Source organism: Enhydra lutris, unplaced genomic scaffold (genome assembly GCF_002288905.1).
Source record: "Enhydra lutris kenyoni isolate GAN:26980312 unplaced genomic scaffold, ASM228890v2 scaffoldscaffold36, whole genome shotgun sequence".
NCBI lineage: Eukaryota > Metazoa > Chordata > Mammalia > Carnivora > Mustelidae > Enhydra > Enhydra lutris.
This window is the reverse complement of record NW_019154120.1, coordinates 18,780,569-18,803,380: the sequence shown is the minus strand read 5'-3', so window position 1 is coordinate 18,803,380 and position 22,812 is coordinate 18,780,569. Positions and strand designations below refer to the sequence as shown.

Genomic DNA, 22,812 nt, shown 5'->3' with positions numbered 1-22,812 from the left:
TTTGGAAGTAGAGATAACCTTACCTTTTCTTTTCCAATTCTATGTCTGACCATTTTCTTCTACACAAGTGTATTAGCTAATACCCCCAACACAGTTTTAAATAGAAACTATGAATATAACAAAAATTTCATCATGTAATACTTATGAATATATTTTGAAGGTAAAATTTTTCAGTTTGAAGTTGAAACTGTACCATTTGGGTAATTCGTTGAATATTTATAACCAGAATCATACAGATGATAGGATATACTATGTAACAGTGTAATTTAAATGTAGATATATGTATCATCTGTATTTCTCCCAGTTGATGGGATTCCTAAGACACCTATACACATAGTACCACTAAAAAGTGGTCTCTATTCAGGGACTTTTCTGGGAGAATATCTGTCTAATTCCATCTCCAAAACTTCTTTACTACCCCACTCATGACTTTGGGGAAGTAAATATAGTTATTTTTATTTAAAAATGGAGGACCTGGAACCACAGATCTATATCTACTGATTATATATGTTTGCTCAAAACTACTGATTTTAAACTCATCCTTCTTAGAAAACTCAACAAAGACTCAGCTGGTATAGAGAGATTTCTACATTGATAATATGGTGGGACTTGATTCAAAGTATGCTAATTTTCTAAAATTTTATTCTCTACTAAAATACTTTATAGTGTGTTACTATTAAAAATTTGGTATGATTTATCTAATATGTCCTCTGTTGTCAAGTTTGCAGGAGGATAGCCTTGTCTCAGTAATTATGTTGAATAATACAAAAGAAGAAAAAAATTGAATACCCACTAAATTCATGCAATGTGGCAGGTGCTTTCCACATTCTCATTAATTTTTCTAGATTATAGTGTGCTGATGAGTGATCTAGGGGGGCACTGGGTGGCTCAGTCAGTTAAGTATCTAATTTTTTAGTTTCGGCTCAGGTCACGATCTCTCATCATGAGATCAAGCCCCGCATCGGGCTCTACACTGGGAATGGAACCTGCTTAAAATTCTCTCTCTCCGTCTCCCCACCCTGTGCATGTGCATCCACATGTGCGTGCACACTCTCTCATATAAATAAATAAAGTGTGCTAATGAGTGATCTGGAAGGAAATGCATGAGATGGAAAGAAATTAAAAGGTAAAAAGTGAAGATCATCTCCAAATTTTCTTTTATATAGTTCTTTAAGTAGTTTGAAATTTTTTGTGTTATTTTGTTTTTAATTATAAAAAGAAGAAAGAAATCAAATGCAGCTGTGCCCCCCAAAGATTGAGGAGTCTTTCCTTTGCTTGAATCTTTTTTTTTTTTAAGATTTTATTTATTTATTTGACAGAGAGAGAGAGAGAATTCAAGCAGTCAGAGCAACAGAGGGAGAGGGAGAGGGAGAAGCAGGCTCCCCACTGGGCAGGGATCCCAATGTGGGGCTTGATCCCAGGACCCTGGGATCATGACCTGAGCTGAAGACAGTTGCTTGCTGTAACCAGCAAGAGCCACTCAGGCACCCCTTTGCTTGAATCTTAATAGGAGAGTCTTATATGGAGAAGAAATAATTGCTCTCTACTAGTTTTATTGGTGATAAGTGGAAAATTGAGATTCATTTTCTTTTTCTTTTTCTTTTTTTTTTTAAAGAACTTTTTATTTGTCAGAGGGAGAGATCACAAGCAGGGGGAGCAACAGGCAGAGGGAGAAGCAGGCTCCCTGCTGGGCAAGGAGCCTGACATGGGACTCAATCCCAGAACCCTGAGATCATGACCTGAGCCGAAGGCAGACACCTAACTGACTGAGTCACCTGGTTATCCCTAGAGAATCATTTTCTGATTGGTGATTAATTAGTCCCACACAGTTTTAATAACATAATTGCCACAAAGCAAATATAAGCAGGATATATAGGAAATGTGAAAAAGGAATTAATTCTAAGTGAAGACTAAATTCATTAAAATATTCTGATTTCAAATTTCTTTACCAGGTTGGTGATCATTCTCAGAGTACTGTATTTCTTCATTAGAGTAATAGACTTCCCTGTTTCCAAAGAAACAATCCCATCTTGTGGATTCGTCAGAATAAAGTTTTATTAATTTGTCTAAGAAATATACCAGCTAAGTGTGCACATACTCAGAGCATGGCATTGTTCCAGGTACTGGATATATTTTTTTAAAAAGATCCCATTTAATTCAGTCTCCATCTCTACTTGGATGTTTAGAGGCACTTCAAACCTATCATCTTTACCAATAAATTCTTTCTTTCTGTTTTTCTTCTACCTCCTTCTGACAGGCCATCACTTTTATATATGTGTCCCAGGGAAATAAATATACACTAATTTTGGAAATGTTTCTATAACCTGTTACATGCTAATCGATGGATCAAAAATGATAAAATTTGATCCATAAGTGAAAAACATTTAAAAACAATGTGTATGCCAGCCTGGTAACATGTGGCTATGTATATATTTATACTAAAAGAATTAAACATATTTTTAAGATGTGTTGTGAAACCCTCCAAGTGAAATCAAATTTTGGGAGTGGAATGGTTGAAAAATCAGATAATCCTGCATTCTAATGACACCAAGTGGATTGAAATCATTCCTATAACCTATTTGGAGCATGGTTCTTTTTTTTTTTTTGCCATTTTCTGTAGGAGTAGTTCATCTATTTTTGTGAATCTTCTCAAGTTTCTTTAGTGATAGTTTATTTTCAGTGATTGTGTGCTACCTTTTCCATTACTTCTCCACCACAGGCCATCTCCCACCACCAGACTAAGGGGAAAAATTTGAGTTTTAATCCAGGAGTGACTGCCAATTTAAAAACATAGTTAAAATTTTGTTTTTATTTGTGGGATTAGGTTAAAAAAAATGAAAGTTTTTATTCTCTGCACATTGTAGTTTCTCCACTGTCTTAGTACTCATCTGACTCATTTTTCATTCTTTTTATAACTTTGTTTGCAAGTTAATTCTTTAAAAGCTCTGCCAGAGGCAATGATTGGTACTCCCCTTCTTAATTCAACTTTCCATCCTCCTCTAAATCATTGGTTAGATATGAATAGTCTTTAGAATGAATTGTGAGATTTAATCAGTGTAATGTAGTGGAATAATGATGTGCTCCTGTAGATGCATTATGCTCATTACAGTGTATGAATGCTTATATCTGCAGCAATTTGATACTGTTTTGTCATGTTTCCAGGCTGAAGTAAGTACTATATTTCATGTACCTGCTTACTTAGTTTTCTTTAAGGATTACCATTTTACTTCTTTCTTTATATCCCATGTATGAATATATATTTAAATTTTGAGACATAACTTGTGTTTCATTATGAGAATGAAGCCACACAATCTTCATAAAATTAAATTTATGTAGTATGTACTGTACTGAGATCTTCACGGGGCCAAGGTCGACCGTCTTATTTTTGGTCCCCACGTGACCCAGCACCAGGTCCCTAGCTTAGCAGACACTTCAGTGAGGAATTGACTTTATAATAACAATTTGTTGCTCGGATTATTCCAGCATTGGCCATAGGGAGCTCCCTTAAGTTGGCTTCAGTGTCATTTTGATAGAATTCTCTCTTTCCTTTTTTAAAGTACTTCCTTATTTTTGACTTAGAACATGCTCCTCACTCACTTGTATTTTTCCTGCCCCAGTCCTAGACTCAGCTCTTCCCCTGAGGGTGCCCTGGTTCCCTAGAGTAGAAGTATTAGAAACTAAGTTCTGGATGCTGGGTGTGCTTTCCTTTTGCTGCTTCTGGGTCCTCTCCCAGGACAGAACCAGAAGATCTGTGTGTGCATACAGCTAACGCATGTATACCCACATACCTGTCATGATTTCTCTATCTGTGTATATATTCAAACTGATAGGAGTTCAGTCATATCTCCTATTTAAATCAAGCAACACAGGATTCAGTCCAGTCTCCCCCTTTTGCTTATGGGTAATTTTTTTCTCTGTATGTGAGAAATCTGACTCTCATTATTTATAATAGACTCACTTGTTTTTTCAACCCTGGTAGACATAAAAAGTAATTTAGAATTGCTAACCTGTACTTCTGTGAAAAACCGGTTTCCCAGCTGAAACGCAGTAATTGTGTACAGTTCTGTTTGTCTGTAGTTCGCTTCACTGTAAGCAATGTTTTGGCCTGTTTTCCAGCTACCTTGGTCAACTCCTTTTTCCTTTACAGCCTTCAGTGACATGTCATTTATTTATGATATAATTTATTCATCCTGCAGTTCATCTGGGTTCTCTGGCATTCTGGTTAACCCATAATTTTTTTTCATTTGCATGGAGTGAAACTTACTCTTTGGATATGTAGGTCTTTGGGTTTTGAGAAATGAATAAAGTCAGGTATCTGCCATTACAGTACCATACAGAACATTTCTAACACCTTGGAAATTACCTTTTGTAGCCCCTTTGTAATCAGTCCCATCCCCACCCAACTAACCCTTGGCAACCACTGATCTGTTTTCCATCCATATAGTTTTGCCTTTTCCAAAATTCTGCATAAATGGAATCATACAGCATGTAGCATTTTGGGTTTGTTTTCGTTCACTTAGTAAAATATATTCAAGATTCATCCATATTTTTGCATGGATCAGTAGGTCATTCCTTTTTATTTCTAAATAGTGTTCCATTATATGGGTGTACCAAAGTTTATCCATTCACCTGTTTCTGGACATCTGGATTGTTTCCAGATTTTGGTGATTATGAGTAAGCTGCCACAGCTGTTCAGGATTTTGCATTATTGTGAGATTTCAGTTCACTTCGACAAATATCTAAGATTGGAATTGCTAAATCATATGGTAAATGTGAGTGTAATTATAAAAAAAACAAACTGCCACATTGCTTTTCCCAAAGCTGCTGAAACATTTTATATTCCCCCTAGCAGCGAGCAGTAGTTATTCCTGTTGCTCTGTATCCTTACCAGCATTTAATGATGTTAGGTTTTGTTTTGTTTTGTTTACATATTTTATGTTGTGTAAAGTGGTATCTCAGTGTGATTTTAATTTGTATTTCCTTAGTAACTAATGATGTTGGGCAGGTTTTCACATGATTATTTTCCATCTCTCTCTCTCTCTTTTTTTTAAGACTCGTTTATCTTAGTGAGTGGGCAGGAGGAGGGTAGAGGGAGAGGGAGAATCCTGAAGCAGACTCCCCACTGACTGTGGAGCCTGATACTGACTGATCTGACCCTCAAATCATGAACTGAGCCAAAATAAGAGTCAGATGCTTAGCTGACTGAGCCACACAGACACCCGTATTCTCCATTTTTATATCCTCTTCGGTGAAATATCTGATTATGCCTTTTGCTTAGTTTATTTTTTATTAGGTTGCTCTTTTTCTTACTTTTGAGTCTTAAGAGTTCTTTGATATATCTAGGTACAGGTCCTTTGACAGATGTATAATTTTCAATAGTTTCCTCCAATCTGTGACTTGTCATTTACAGAACAAAGGTTTTTGATGAAGTCCAATAATCAGTTTCTTTCATGACTCATGTTTTGGTGTCTGAAAACTCATTGGCAAAGCCACGATCGTGCAGATTTTCTCCTAGAAGCTTTACATTTATCTTATGACTTAGTATTTTCATTCATTTTTCTCTGTAAGTAGCATTCTTGCTTGGTTTATCCTTTTTTAACCTATAACATATCTTTTAGGTCATTAACTTACTCTCTTTACCTAACACATATTAAGAGTCTGCCTGTAGTCTTACATGCTACTTATTTATTTATTGTCTAGACTTAACATGTCTTCTGGGTTTTATGGATCTGAATGTTTTTCTTATTATCTAAGAAGAACTTAATATTCTCAGATAATGAAGTCAGAGTACATCACAGTGTTTAAGTTATTATTGTAACTACTGAAATATCACAGATGCCTTATAGTGTGATCTTACAGCATATTGCTGCCAATTAAGTGTATTGCCCACTAGGATATTAAAACAAGATTCCTATGTCTTTATTTTCAAATCCATTAATCATTGTGTGTTAAGACATTAGGAGGTCAGAAGCTTTCCCATTCCTGTGTGGATGTAGATACTTGAAAATAACATAATTTGGCAATAACAAGTAATTGTAAGATAAATTGGTTCTTTGAAATGTAAATATTCTGTTTTTGCCTTCAAATGGCTTATGTATCAACAGATGTCATAAGATGTCTGGAAATAGAGCTCTAAAAGCCAGGAAGTGATGCTTAATCAAGTTAAAAAAAAGATATAAATAAATGGGTTTGTCAACGAGAAAAAAAAATTGAATATTGAATATTGGAGGCAGCAAAGTACTTCTAGAGAAAAAGCAAATAAAATAAACCAAAATTAGTAATAACAGAAGAAATGGTAATAATTTAATTACGGTGCTATTTATTGAGCACTTACTACATCCTAGATGCTGTGCTAACCTATGCCCCTTATATCTGTTTTTGAATTTAATAGATAAAACATCATTGTGTTTCATCCTGTATTCATTGGCTTGTAAACAAGGATACAAAGCATCTTGGCTGGGGTGCCAGAAGTTATTCCTTTTCATCGGTTGCCTCTCTGATGAGACTCTCTGCTAGTAGAGATTAAACTCTCTGCCTTCATAGTAGTCTTCAGACAGCTCCTTCTGGCTCTATGCAAACTGAATTCCTAAACTACCCTAATGATAAGAAACAGAAGTTATAGGGTTATCCCTATTTACCCTAAAATCTCAAATATAAAAGTTTTGTTTCTTGTTGTTACAGAGCTACCAACCCTGGCAATCTCGTGATTATGTTTCCCCACCTGTTGACTTGTTCTTTCCACATAACCATGATGAAGCCTTAAAAAATAAAAACGTACTCCTTTCCTGCTTCATCTTTTCTCTTAGCACCCTGTTTCTCTCACTCCCTTTAGGGCTTTCATCTTAAATGTCCTGTTAGCCTCATTTTTGCCTCTCCTCACACTTCTTACACTTCTGCTGCCCAGTTCTGTGGATACTTCAGGGTCCTTTACCATATTGTCTTGTCTACCTGAAATTTCCTTTACTTAGTGTCACTCCATGATAAATTCCCATACATACCTCAAGACCCAGCTCAAGTACTTCCTTTTCATGAGGTTGTTTTTGACATGTATTCTCTTCCTCACCCCTCCTAGAGTTAATAGATTTTTCTTTAGATGGACACTGTTTTCACCATACAGTTATAAATCTTATTTTCCATATGACTCTAAGTTTTCCTGTTGTAAAGTCCTTCGTGCCCCCCTTCATTTTTATTCCCTTTGCCCAGCGTAACGATCATTCAAAAAGAGTTGATGAGTGAATCTTACTTGTCCTTTTCTATGTTCAGAGCCCCTTCTTCTAGATGTTTTATGTGAAAACAACCTTGATTTTCTCCCCATTTATACTATATAAATAGACGTCAGTGGTTTTCAGTGTGTGTGTGTGTGTGTGTGTGTGTGTGTGTGTGTGTGTGTGTTTAAGTGGTGTTTTTTCTTCAAATGAAAACTGGCCACATATACCCACATATAAAAAGGTAAAGATGGGAATCTTAGAGGTCTTCTTTCTAGAACTGCTTGGGAACTTGTGGAGCTCCAAGTAGTATGGTTTTAAAATTCTTGGCCTTATTGCTTACCTCTGCTTTTGAGTTCTTCCAAATCATTCTTCACATTGCTTTAAGAGCTCTTTCTAAAACACAAGTGAAGTTATTTCTCATGCTTAAATTTCTTTAATGAATCCCATGGCCTCACCTCGCATGTTAGCTTCTTGGGAGCTAAGGCTGTGTCTCTTTCACCTCTGTGTCTGTCCTGTCTGCTGTGGGTTTGGTACCAAGTAGCCTGGGTGCCCCATCAATATTTAAGAGCATGGAAGGAACTTTGCATGGTCACTTATCTTCACCATTCTAATGTCTTTGCTTGTTGGAAGTGCCAGCTTCTCTCCTTCAGATCTTTCCCAATTTTATGGGCCAGGCAGATCTTCCTTATTTTAAAGCTATCCGTAGTCCTGCAGCATTCATCACTTTCCTATTCTTTGATTTCTAAAGCAGCATGTTGTCATTAGAAAGAACAGCGTACTTACCGAACTGTATTTAGTGCACCGTGTTATTACTACTTGGTGGTGTAACCTCTACCTGGGTTATTGTAGCAAAAAGGTGAAAATCATAGAAGGTTTCAAAGGAAGTTCCTTCTCCACAAGAATATACTTTGCCCAGTTCTGAGATATATGATTCTGCTTATAATTTAGGGTTCTAAATCATTCAAGGTTGTAATTTTAAGTTTATACTTTAGTACAGTTTTGTGTCAAGACAGATTTGCCTTTGTTTCTCAACACGTTGAGGTTGAACAATAAATCTTTGTTTTATTGTGTCTTCTGAAACCAAAATTGGTGTTGAGTCAGCTCATAGCCTGCAAATCAAACAGAAATCTTTGAAAAAGTACATGCAGTGAATTAAAAGTATTAGGTGTGATTTTTATCATGGATCCTTTTCAGGTTCTTGTTGGGAAAGAGGGACAATAAAGCTTTATCCTCTTATATTATTATTCTGTTGATGTAGTTAATGTGTTTTCTATTCCTTGTGTATATTTTGGTAAGTGTTTCTTTTGCTGCTTTCAGAATTGTTTGTAATTACTATTATGTGAGAACAGTTTTCTAAAAAAAAAAAAAAATCAAAATGCTAATAGGAAGAATGTATTTCATTTCCTTAGAAATAACTACCAAACCTCATGTTACACAATGATTATTATATTCTTATTCAGGCTGGAAGACATTTTGCTTATTTTACCTATTTTTTTCATCTAATTACTTTGTGACCTTTAATGAACTAACTTGTTTTTGATAAATTGAAATGATTTATAGAATAAGGGGTAAATACTCTCAAATTTTTTGCAGGAAGACTTTTCTCTGAGACATGCTGTTATATTTTATATTTTTGATGTTATTGCAGAAGGAAAAGTGGATACTGTGTCTTTAATGGAAAGCAAAAGGTTATCTTTCTCTGGCCTTTGTGTGTATGTGCTGATGTGGATGTAGGCAGCCAGACAGGCAATGTGTGCAGAGAGACTAGGGAACCGGCTGTGGATCGATAGAAGTGGTGTGAAGTGAATTAATGCGAGGCAGGCCGTCTGTCTGTCATAAGGATTGTGGGGAATGTGGGGCAGTGTGGTCAGTCACTGCAGAGATCTGCTTCCAATAAATTCAAGCCTTCTGCCTGAAAAGAAACTCTAGGTGCACTCATTCTCCCTTCCTTATTGTTAAATTTTACTTTATTCAAAGTAAATGTTCCTATCAAATTATTGCCTCTGGTATGCTTTAATTGGACCACCACAAAGCCACAGTTGTGAGAAACTGATGAAATAAAAATACCTTCTATTTTTTTCAGATCCGTTTTTCACCCTCAGTGCAAATCTATATCACTACGGGAATGAGAAATTGCATTTTTGTTTATATTTATGAATATCGTAGTATATATGTTTTCCTGAATCCTAACAATACTGTTTATCACTTTCATCCATCTAATCTTCAATAAAATAATAAAATTATAATGAACTCAAATGGTTTTATATCCCAGTATGGATTAAAGTGCTGTATTTTAAATGTTACTCTATTAAAATTTAGTATTTAATCTTTGATTATTAAGTTAATCACACGACATGGAGACCTTCTGACTTCATATTATTTACCCTTACTCAGATAGCATTAGCCAGTAGGAGAAAAATATTTATGAAGGTAATTTATAAGCTTTTGAAAGAGAAATTTTAGAGTAATGTACCTGATTTTGCTGAAGTAGTGAGAGGCGAGTGCTGTTTTAGCCCTTTGATTTTGAAAACTGTGTCTCATATTTACATTTTAAAAAATATTTTTTCTACAGTAATTAAAAATATTGCAGACAAATAGGAAAGAGAGAGTGTACGTGTGTGTGTATGTATATATATACATATATATATATATATATATATATATATATATATATATATAAATCTCACAGTGGAAGTGATCTCAGTGTTTAGAATCCAGATGACATGGAGAGCTCATGATAGTCTTCCCTGTGCTCTGATTCTTCCTTCGGCTGCCAGCCACACACACCCCTACCCCGCCCCTTTCACCACGCGTCCAAACTTACTCAGACCTGTTTTCTGTTCCATCCCATTTTTCCCTTGTTTTCCTCCTGATTCACAGTATAGAACCCATTTATAGACACCTATTGTCTGGCATTATATACATTCATTTTTTTTATTCTGTGAAATCTGGCTTTGGGGACTAACCTGTTTTTTAAGTATCTCTCATCTTTCTATTATTTTTTTGTATCTCCTTTGTTATAGTATCTCTTTACTTTATTTCACTGTCATCTCTTTATTGTACATCTTTCCTCAAAGCTTACTGCTTACTCCTATTTTCTTACTATATTTAAATGACATAATTTGTATCATGGGACTGAAAGAATTCAGTTCTATTCAAGACGTATTTATGAGATGTTCATTATTGCCAGATATTTTGGGGATACTCAGGAAATAACTACGTCTTAAATATTATTGTGTGGTTTGACAAATAAGCTTCCTTACATCAAGTGTATAAGAAATAGCAAAGTACCGACATATAATTAATTGACAACTTTTGTAATCTTTATTATTAATATGCAAGAAACTGAGGCTTCCATGTAAGTATTTTCAAAGTAGACTTTTCCTATTTCTCAGGAATATTTAATCATCTTATTGATAGTGGACAGTGGTAAACTGACTTTTATGCTTCAAAAAGTTTAGTTTGGTTTTCTATGCCCAGAAGAAAGTAAAACAATTTTCTCTAGTCTTAGTGTCTCATGGAAAGCATGAAACACTACACTCTGGCATGATCCTCAGTTCTCTTTAGTGACAGTGATATAGTACCTTCTGTTTTATCAGTTTCTTTTTAAAGTTAGGTTTGTTGAAGTATAATGTATATATAGTAAAGATCACCCTTTTTTCAGGAATTTTATTGTTCTTTGGGTTTTAAGTAAATATGGGTAGTCCTGTTCCCCACTTCCACAATCAACATATTTTCGAACATTTATTTTTGAACATTTCAAACATTTATTTTTGGAGCACCAGGCTGGCTCAATCAGTGGAGTCTCTGACTCTTGATCTCGGGGTCATGAGTTTGAGCCCCAGGAGAGATTACTTAAAAAATAAAATTAAAAAAAAAACCCAAACATATATTTTCATTACTCAAAAATATTTGCTAATACCACTTTGTAGTCAGTCTCTTACCCACACCCCTAGCCTCCAGCAGGCATTTTTAAAATTTCGATCCTACAGTTAGTTGCCTTTTACAGAATGTCTGCTCTAATGTCAGCCTGCTAAGAAAAGATGGTAATAGGACCTGTAATGATTGCCATGCTTGGAGGGATTAAATAACAGTTCAGCTCATCTTTTGCTGTAACTGTATGGTCCAAAAGTTCAGAAGGAAAAGCCTCTATCATTTCCTCAAAGTGAACTGTTAAAGTTAGATTTAATGATCTGCAACATTTGTATTTGAGAGTTGGTAGTAATAAAGTGGTCTTCCCATTCTTAGTATCTCTTCCTTGTGATCTCCCAACAAAAGTTAGGAATCTTAGGTATTTTGTTACCAACCCAATGCCCAGTTTGAAGTTAAGATAGTTAACTGGTATTTAAAAAAGTGAAATATATGTAATTTTGAAATAACCATACCAATCTTTTTTTATTGACTGGTACCAAAAGAACCCAGGTATTTTGACTGTGAGGACTAATAGAGTGAGTTAAGGCCAAAATCAAGAATATGATCTAATTTTTAAAAAAATATTAAAAACGAGCATTACTCCTTCCTCACACAAAATATTCATGGCATATTTTGTTTTCTTATTGTACAAATAAGAAGTTCCCTGTGGCTCTTCCCCCCCTTTTTTTCTCTTCAGGTGCATGATAGTAAAGGTACCAAGAGAGTACGTAGAAGGAGCACTGTTGCAGTGGTTCATCTGGAATGTTAGAGGGAGACTTTTAAAAAATAGTTTTATTGAGTATAATTCATATGCCATTAAATTCACACTTGAAAGTTCACAATTCAGGGTGGTTTTTTTATTTTGGTTTTTTGTTTGTTTGTTTGTTTTAAGCATATTTACAGAGTTGTGCAACCCTTACCCCTCCCTCCAGTAACCCTCAGTTTGTTGCCTATGATTAAGAGTCTCTTATGGTTTGTCTCCCTCTTTGGTTTTGTCTTATTTTATTTTTTCTTCTCTTCCCCTATGATGCTTTGTTTTGTTTCTTAAATTCCATCTGTCAGTGAGATCGTATGATAATTGTCTTTCTCTGATTGACTCATTTTGTTTAGCTTAATACCCTCCAGTTCTATCCACATTGTTGCAAATGGCAAGATTTCTTTCTTTTTGATGGCTGAGTAATATTCCATTATATATAAAAGGAATTCTGTACCTATGGTATCATTCCCCATTCCCCCCCACTCCCAAGCCCTGAGTACACAAATATACTTTATAGATTTGTCTATTTGGGACATGTCATGTAAATGGAATCATATAACATGTGATGTGTTCTGACTGGCTTCTTTTACTTCATTTCCTTGTATTGATGATTAATATTCCACTGTATGAATATATCATGATTTGTCATTCAATAAATTGTGATATATTTATACATTTATTCATCAGTTGATGGACAACTCAGATTGTTTACACTCTTTGACTTTTATGAGTAATGCTGCTGTGAACATTCATATATGAGTCTGTGTGGACGTAGGTTTTCATTCCTTGGGAGGACAATTGCTGGGTTACCTCTGTTTAACCTTTGAGAAACTGCCGGACTGCTTACCGTAGAATTTTCAGAGTTCCTTACATAGGGACACCTGGCTGGCTCAGTCCGTAGAACAACTCTTGATTTTGGGTTTGTGGTTGGAGCCCCCTACACTAGGTATAGAGATTACTTTAAAAAATCTTTAAAATGAAAAAAACTTGAAAAAGAATACCTTATATAGTTTAGCTGCTAGCCCCTTGTTGGATATGTGGTCTGTGAATCTTTTGTACTAATCTACAGCTAGTTTTTCATTTTTTTAATGAGATTTTATGTGAAGCAAAAGCTTTTAATTCTGATGAAATCCACTTTGGCATTTTTTTTTTTCTTTTATGGATTGTGCTTTTGGTAGCATGTCTAAGCAAAGATCTCAAGGGTTTTCTCTTTTTCTCTAAAAGTTTATAATTTTATGTTCTACATTTAAGTCCATGATCCATTTTGAGTTAATTTTTATAGAAGGTCTGAGCCTTAGGTTGAGGTTCTTATTTTTGCCTATGGATGCCCAGTTCTAATAGCCCACTTGTTGACAAGATTGTCTTTCCTCCATTGAATTGCTTTTGCACCTGTCAAAAATCAGTTGTGCGTATTTGTATGCATCTTCTTCTTGGTTCTCTATTTTGTTCCATTAACCTGAAACCACATAGTTTTAATAAATGTAACTATATAAGAAGTCTAGAAATGGAGTATATGGGGTTTTTTCTACCTTTTCCTTTTCCTTCTCCCAAAGTTCTAGCTATTCTAGTTCCTTTGTCTTTCCATAGAATTTTTTTCATTTTATTTTATTTCTTTTCAGTATTCCAGCATTCATTGCTTATGCACCACACTCAGTGCTCCATGCAATATGTGCCATATAATTTTAAAATAATTTTGTTTGTATCTACAAAAAAATCGTGCAAGAATTTTGATACAAATTGGATTAAACCTGTGTATTAATTTATGGAGAAGTGATATCTCTACTATTTGTTGAATCTTTCCAATACATAAACATGACACGTCTTTCCATTTCATTTATTTAGATCTTGTTGATTTTCTTCATCAGTATTTTGTGGGTTTCAGCATATAATTCTTGTTGTATATTTTTGTTTCAGATTTATTTATTTGAGAGAGAGAGAGAGCTAGTGAGTGAGCTGGGGTGTGGGGTGGAGGGAGAGAGAATCTCAAGCAGACTCCCTGCTGAGCGCAGAGTTGGATGCAGGGCTTGATGTCATAACACGAGATCATGACCTGAGCCGAAATCAAGAGTCAGGTACTTAACTGAAAGCCATGTAGGTGCCCCTGTATATGTTTCTTTTAGATTTACATTTAAGTATATCAGCTTTTTGAACCATTGTTAGTAGTATTTTTTTTTAAAAGATTGTATTTATTTATTTGACAGAGAAATAGAGGGCACAAGTAGGCAGAGAGGCAGCCGGAGGCAGAGGGAGAAGCAGGCTCCCCGCTGAGCAGGGAGCCTGACATGGGGCTCGATCCCAGGACCCTGGGATCATGACCTCAGCTGAAGGCAGCTGCTTACCAGCTGAGCCACCCAGGCGCCCCAAGTAGTATTTTTTTAAATGTAGCTTCATTGCCAGCATATAAAAATATAATTAATAATTTTTTTTTCTTATATTCTACAGCCTTGCTGAGCTCTCCTATTCAGTTTTGGTTTTGTTTTTGTTTTGTCTGTTCCTTTGGATTAGCTATGTGGACTGTCATTTTATCCTTAAATAGGGATAGTTTACTTTATTCATTCCAAACTATCCATTTTCTTTTCTTGCTTTATTACACTGGCTAGAAGTTCCAGTGCTCTGTTAAATAAGAGAGATCAGTGTGGAGAGCTTTGCTTCATTTTTGGTCATAGGAGGAAAGCATTTGGTCTTTCACCATTAAGTACAATGGTATAGATTTTTAGCAGTTGCTCTTTATCAAGTGAAGAAATTCCCCTCTGTTTCTGTTTTTCTGAAAGGTTTCTTTTTTTAATCATGGGTTGATGTTGAATTTTGTCAAATGATGGATGTGATCATATGCTCTTTTTCTTCTTTAGCCTGTTAATATTTTGGTTAGGTTAATTGATTTTGAACATGGAACAGACTTCCATCCCTGGAGTAAATCTCAGTTGATTGTGGTGTGTAATTCCTCATCTGTGTTGTTGAATTCTGTTTCCTTACATTTCAGTTAAGACTTTTGAGACTAAGTGATATCAATCTGTAGTTTTCTTTTTTCTGTTTTTCTTTTCTTTATATTTTCTTTCTTTCTTTCTTTTTTTTCTGTCAAGAGTTAAAGGATCTTATAACTTTTTCTTGGAAAGCATGAATTAAAGAACCAGTTTCAGCATAGCTACATCTTGGTCTTTGAACCTGGTTACTTTGAGAAATGTATGTTTGCTCTTTAAGCTCTGTCCCAAAGTATTGACTACCCACAGTTGACTGGTCACTGGGCACAGCACAAGAACTTCATGATGGGACTTGACAGCGTCGATACTCGGTATTGTGTGAGTCCATGAGTTTTCATGGTTATGCTGTGATGTTTTGTCATACCTCCTATCCTGCCCCAAGCAACTCATTCCCTGGAAAACTTCATGGTGAAAAGGATATTGGGGTTTGAAATCAGAAGACCTGTGTGTCAGTACTTGTTCTCAAATTTAATAGCTGTGTTATGTTGAACAGTTACTTAACCTCTTTGATTAAATGAGATGAATTTAAATGGATTTATACACTTGTTACTACATAAACACTAGCTTTATTTTTATTGAATCCTAAATACTGAAAATACTAATAAAAGATTGGTACTGTCTAAACTGTTCCTTAATATCTTTTCCCAATTTCTCTGATCATTTTCATTATTATCAAGTATTAAGCAAGACTGAGAGATTTCAGCGGTTTATATTTTGATTTAATCTGATGTAATCTTTGATTTTGTGTTTAGGCACTAAATCTTTAGAAATGTGGCATTTACCTAATTTCCTCCCCCTTAGGATTATTTTAATGAAAGCCATTTTAAATTAAGTAATTAACTGCATAGTATTTTTCTAGTAATCTCGCTCCCTTTTTATTTTTATTTTTTTTATTTATTTATTTTTTTAAAGATTTTTTATTTTATTTATTTATTTGACAGAGAGAGATCATAAGTAAGCAGAGAGGCAGGCAGAGAGAGAGAGGAGGAAGCAGGCTCCCACTGAGCAGAGAACCGGATGTGGGGCTCGATCTCAGGACCCTGAGATCACGACCCGAGCCGAAGGCAGAGGCTTAACCCACTGAGCCATCCAGGCGCCCCTCGCTCCCTTTTTTAAACTTTATCTTGAAAACCCAGCAACATGATACTGCGGAGGGATGGCGTCATTTGGCATTCATCAGTGACCATTGAATTTAGGGCTGCTCAGTTTTTATTAGATCAGTTCTGAACGAAGTAGTCATACTAACATGGTGTGCCCTCCTCCCCAAATGGAAGTCATTAGGCATTGGAACTATCTACTGGTAGATCTAGTTCTGGGTCATTCAGGTGGTTCAAGACTAAGATTTTTCCTCTCTTGATAATTGGTAAACCTGAGGCAGCAAGATTGAATTTCACATAGAAATATTTAAGTTAATACACCTTCGGGAAAAAAAGGAGTCCTTGAATATTTATAGCTTTTGATTTTTAAAATATTTTGATGGATACTATGCTTGCAATTATTGAAGTACTTATTTAAAAGATAGATTAGAAGGTTCAATTCCTAAAGTACTTCCAAAGGTGAAATTTCTGTATTTCGTGATTTAGTAATATCTGTTGATAACTGTATGAAAAATATTGAGACACCCTACTATCCATTACCAAATTAGAAATAAGGTAGTAGACAACAAAATATATCTTCAAGCGTGGGAAAATAGTGTATAAGGAACAGACATGTGTAACAGTTGGTAAGTTCCCAGGTGATTTATAGAATGGAAGCTTCTGGCCCCCAATCTAGTACAAGCTGTCTGCTTCAGTTAGGTTCCTTCAGTGTGATAATGATCAGATCTCATATCTAATTCCTCCATAGACAGAGATAGTATCCACTTCGGGTCAGTGTATTTTAGGTCTCTTACAGAGATCTAGAGCCCCTGTCATCATCCCTCCTTCCAGTCCTTAAATTATAAGCAAGCTAATATTAGAAAGAAGTAAACTTTTAAAATGGTCTTGTACTTTTTAGGCTTTTTTTTTTTTTTTTTTTTTTCTGTGCAGCATGATTATGTCTAGGTCACCTAAAGTAACTGAAGCAAAAATGTTGGAAGGAATCAAGTAAAAATGTAATTTATTGAAGCATCCTTCTGTTTTTTCAAGATCTTAGGTTAAGTTAGTAAAGTCTGTATCCATGCGTATATGTATGTATGTATGTGCATATATAAAGAGAGCACACATGAATATTTTGTTCATTAATTTGTGTCTCAGCCTAATTGTCGTAAACATGCTGTATTTTTTTTGTCATGTATTGCATCTGTATTCATTAAGTAAATTTAAAAGTTTTAGGTTTTGATCCACCTTTCTTCTAGTTTTTTAAAACTAAACCTTGTGATTGCATGTGTTCTAGCTGGAGTCTCAGCAGAAGCCATGCAGACTATCAGCGCTGCTCCTGATACCTTGGGGCCAGAAGCCAAAGTCCAGGAGGAAGAGCATGACCTTGCAGATGATGACATCACAACTGGTAAGCAGGGACATCTTTAACATAATCTGGATGAATTTTGTCCAAAATTGGAAAATGCTTTTAGATCATTTGTAAGGGGATTAACTATGTTGATGGAAAAGGTGGAAACTTGTATTAATGGAGGGTTTAGTTTTATGAGACTCTTTAGTGTCCTTTTTGATCTTGAAGTAGAAAGAAGCAGAACTATTTATTTGGTCTAGGTTTTTCATTGTTGCTATAACAATGAACCTGCTAACTGTGCATTTGATTTCCTGGAGACCTTCTAATTCAGAGGCTAGGATCATTACGAAAGCCTTGAAATATGTAGAGGAATAGACCTATTATGTTATGAAAGTTTTTGCAATTATAGGTAAACTGCAAAATACTGAAGTCCTAATGGCAATATATGCAATATAGGCTGTGTGAGGAAGCTTACAGATATTTTCTGTACTTATAGAATATGAGTGGGTGCTGCTTTTTTTTTTTTTTTAAGATTTTGTTTATTTGACAGACAGAGATCACAAGTAGGCAGAGAGGCAGGCAGAGAGAGAGAGACGGGGAAGCAGGCTCCCTGCTGAGCAGAGAGCCCGATGTGGGGCTCGATCCCAGAACTCTGGGGATCATGACCTGAGCCGAAGGCAGAGGCTTAACCCACTGAGCCACCCAGGCGCCCCTAGGTGCTGCTTTTTAAAGTTATTTATGTTGTGTAGATATTGGCCATTCTTACCTGTATTAAGTATTACATAAATAAAGGCATAAAGTAAAATTTAAGAGAGCCATATACCACATAAGTTCCATATTGTGTATGTTTTATGTTCATCTATGTTCAGCCTGTCTTTTTTAGACTGAAATCAGTTTTAATTACTGGATCTCCAAATACATCCAGCTCAATTTCTTTTAATGTACAGAGGATTAAAAACAACCCACTATAAATATTTTTATTAGTATTAAGAATGATAAACTTTTTTTTCTATGGATGGTTATTATGTAAAATCTGACCATTTAAATCTGTAATTACTGTGAAGCAACAAATAGTAATTTAATAGTAAATAATTTGAAAAGAAGCATGCCCAGGAAACATCAGGACAATTTTCAATAAAAACTAAAGGGAAAAAAAAACAAAAACAAAAACTAAAGGGAGGTTTTTTTCTTCTAAAGCTCTGTATGGCAGATTCTTTACTGTCTTTCACAGAAGGAAGTTGAAGGAGCCTAATGATCTCCCTTGAAAATTTACAAAGCATACAGAGCAATTACAAAATCTAGAGCCTTGTGCTACTGCTGCAAATAAGTTGTTGACTAAAGTGGGTAACATCTGGTTTCCACTAAAAATGTTGGTGCCCAGTACTTGCTACTTTTTAATCCTTTCAAGGTCTTAGTTCATTGATTTAAAAAAATTTCAACTTAAATATGAATATAAATGATTCCAGAAACTTCCAACTTTCCTGAAAGTCATTTGGCACTTCACAATTATGAAATTGTGTCAGTAGGTACGAAAGGAAATTCTTTTACTTGTAGATCTTTTTTAACTAGTTCTTTATTGTTTTCATTATTTTTAAAAATGTTATAGGTATGTTTTTCCCTGTTAATTTTAAAGGCTTTCTAGTCTATAAAAAGTAGTGGTTTAATTCATAGAGGAAAAGAAGTTGCCTTTGTAGCAGTAGAATAACTCAATTTGCGTTCTGGAATGAAAGCTAAATTTTTGAGCTTTCAAGTAAGCATTATTAAATCAGTACATTGAAATTTTGAATTAAGCACTACCAAAGTCATGAGACTGCAAATAATACTTGACCTTGCTTTTATTGTTGAAAAAAATCAAGAAGTTGGGCACCTGGGTGGCTCAGTTGGTTAAGGGAATGCCTTCGGCTCAGGTCATGATCCGGGAGTCCTGGGATTGGGTCCTGCATTCGGGCTGCCTGCTCAGCAGGGAGTCTGCTTTTCCCTCTGACCCTCTCCCCTCTCATGCTCTCTCTCACACTCTCTCTCTCAAGTAAATAAATAAAATCTTTAAAAAAAACCCAAGAAGCTTAAAAATGAAAATCTCATTTGGAGAGTCCATTAATGCTACATAAACTATATTTTAATCTGTACAAAGTTAAACATATGTGATGAGTGGTTTTGATCAATTGATTTATTCATTTCATGGCATGGGTACTAGAGGCAAGAATGGTCAGAGAATTTAAATAACTAAATAAGGCTTCCTTAACGTGTTGTCAAAGCAGCTAGCATGCTACAGTCTGTAGATCGTTCAGGTTACCTTTGAATTGTGCGACTTGATTAAGATGTGGTATAGATTTTTGTGAGGGTTTGGAAGAAAACCATATTTCTTTCTATAGACTAGAATTCCATATAAATTACATTATGAAAAATATGGTTGATGCGTTGAGAGAAACCTGTTTCAGGCCAATAATCTTATTCTGGGGTAACCACTGTTGTAGAGCACAAGTACTACAGAAGGGAAATCTGGGCAGTTTAGCCATTGATTTTGAAAAATCTGGGGTTTTGTTGGTTACTTAAAAGGCATTGCTCCATTAATATCTTCTCATAAGATAAATAGAAATTATATCATGGCAGACATACTTGCCTGTATTTTGAATGCATTCTTATTTAGAAGTTCTAGTTTGGCTAATGTGCATCGTTATATTAATTTTGTATTTGTAGCAATCTGGGACTTCATTCTTCAATTACCTTAATTAAACAACTGACCAAGATACCAGTTAAATATGAAATATGATTTAGTGCTTCCATGGAATAATTATTTTTGAAATTTTTCTTTTTAATGAGAAAGCATGAGATATGAATGTTGTCTTAGGACACTGATCTGAGCCTAGCAGGCTTTGTTAGTGTTCGCCTTATAAAAGGAGAGAAGCATGGATAAAGCTATATGTGTTAGCTAGGATTAATTGGAACTAATTAAATTTATTTAAAATGAAGAATCTTAACTGGAAGAGAACAGCTGGAAAAACTGGGAAGAAAAAATTGAGTCTTGATTGAGACAATTTAAACCTTCACCCTGTCATTTAAAAAATTCACGGCTGCTTCTTTCTATATCTTTCTTTTTAAAGCTAATATGTATTGATCGGCTCTACAAAGTAATGCCAGTATGCCGTGGTCAACACACATACTCTGTTTTACTCAGCGTTCTGTCTTAAGGTTCATCAGATTTTTTCCTTTAACCAAATGTTTTCAATTACACATCAAAGCTGTATGAGCCATTTTCACAGATTGATACAGTTTTTATGTAGAAAAAATATTAAAACCTATTTCTTGTAATTTTTTTATATTAAAGTACAGTATGCATAGGAAATACACTTTTTTCATTCTTTTTCATTGGAATTGCTTCAGGTTTTGCAATACTCTGTGTATGAAAATCTGTTTTAACAACAATAATGGTATTTTCTTTACAGTAGAAAGAATGGCATTGATTGTTTCGAGAGTATACTTTCAGCATCACATGAGTATTACTGTATACATGTGTTTGCTTTTGCTTGTACAGTATACTTTTGTTTTTAGTATTGTAACTTAAATGTTTATTTAAATATATGGTCATTATTTGTAAATAATATGTTCTTGTTTTCATTACAATATTAAATAGGTCATAATTATATTTATAGAGCAAATCTCACTAAAAACTGACTTATGTAAGAAAAATTTTAGATAAACTATAATCTTTTTTTAAAGTAGACCTTTTAGGTGACATAGTTAATTACATAGTTTTTATCATGGTAAGCGATTGGCATTCTGAATGACGATGAAGCTCTACGTCCCCTAAATGTTGCATTTTAAAACAGCGTACCCCTAACTGCAGTTAAAAAGAATTTTGGAAAGATTCCATTCACAAACCTGCATGGATCCCTTTAAGAAAGTCACTCAGTTCTTCTGAGGCTCCTACTGCAGTACCTGCCCCTTGTTCAGTACACATGGACACACTGACCCTGTAACAGTGATGAAGGGTCAGAAGTCACTGACATTATCAAGAAGAGACTGCTTCATAGTAGATCAGCAGAAGAGTCGACAGATTCAGCTGCTTACAACAAAAGCAGCAATGATACATGGATTCAGATGGGAGTGTGGACTGTATTTGTTATATTTCTTGCAAAATTTAAATGCAGTTTTAAAAAGTGACAAATGCTGTGGAAAAAAGAAAAAATGGAGAAGGGTAAGAGAAATGGAAAGTAACATTTATTGACAATTTACTAAGTATGACTATGTACTAAGAACTTTACCCTTGACTAACAACATTTTGAAGTGGATACTGATATTTTTCCGGATAATATATAGATGAGGAAACAAAGTCAGAGAGGTCACTTTTGCAGGATCACATACTTAAGAACTGGTAGATCTGAGACTTAAAATGAGTCTTGCCTGACCCCAAAGCTTATGTGCGGTCTTAAATACCATCCCACACTGCCTAATGTTCTTAAATTCACTGAATTTCAGCATCTTTTTTCTTTTCAAATGTGAGATGATGGCACAGTCTACCTTTATTGCTTTGGATATCAGACATAAGCCTGGTAATTGCTGGATATCTTATTGTTTAAAATATAAACTTGTCATTCTAAATTTAGACCAAGAGATTATCTCCTTTAGAAAAAAACCCATCACGTTTTTTTTTTAAGATTTTATTTATTCCTGAGAGATAGAGAGAGAGAGAGCAAGCACAAGCAGGGGGAGTAGCAGGCAGAGGGAGAAGCAGACTCCCCACTGAGCAGGGAGCCTGATGCAGGGTTCCATCCCGGGACCCTGGGATCATGACCTGAGCAGAAGGCAGATACTTTACTGACTGAGCCACCCAGGCATCCCCATCACATATTCTTTAAATGTTCTTTTTAAATTTCTTCTTCAAATTATTTAGGACTACTGTGATGTAAGACTGTAAACATAAGTAGTGTTTATTACTATGTTATTGTATACATGTAAGATGAAATATTTATTGTTTAGCTTTTTGAAGTCATCAATATAAAACTGACATGTTAACATGTATTCGTACACTAAACTCAACGTCTCTAGTATATTAAGATAGAGCTGGAAAGGACATCTAGTCTGAGACTGTTGTGCATTTTACTGTTTACTATGGGCCCTATTCACAAACTGTCTCTACATTTGTTTGACTGAAAGATAGGAAATTCACATCCTGTTAAAATACAGGTACGTTCCAAAGAATTTGGGGGCATTATGTATTCAGAAATCAGAAGTACATTCCAACATAGTACCAGAGGCCTTATAATTATTATATTAGAATAAACTTCCATACTGCATCCTTTTCCTTTCCTTCTCATTCTTTAACTTATAATTGATGGTCTAAAAAACAGTACTACATCTATGTGAATTTTTAAAAAAAAATATTTTATTTATTTATGTGAGAGAGAGGGAGAGTGAGAGGAAGAAGCAGAGTCCCCCCGAGCTGAGAGCCCAAATTGGGATTTGATCCCGGGACTCTGAGATCATGACCTCAGCTAAGGGTAGACACTTAACCAACTGAGCCACCCAGGTG

At 35.1% G+C, this 22,812-nt stretch overlaps 1 protein-coding gene across 2 annotated transcripts in view; it reads left to right on the top strand.

The window, feature by feature from the left end:
• LOC111154249 (WD repeat domain 7) overlaps nucleotides 1-22,812 on the top strand; it is a 364,619-nt gene that overhangs the window by 146,402 nt on the left and 195,405 nt on the right. For both annotated transcript variants that reach the window (XM_022513750.1, XM_022513748.1), the window contains one exon: nucleotides 17,229-17,342. In XM_022513750.1, the coding sequence (XP_022369458.1) occupies nucleotides 17,229-17,342 (114 nt within the window). The remainder of the gene's footprint in view (nucleotides 1-17,228; nucleotides 17,343-22,812) is intronic.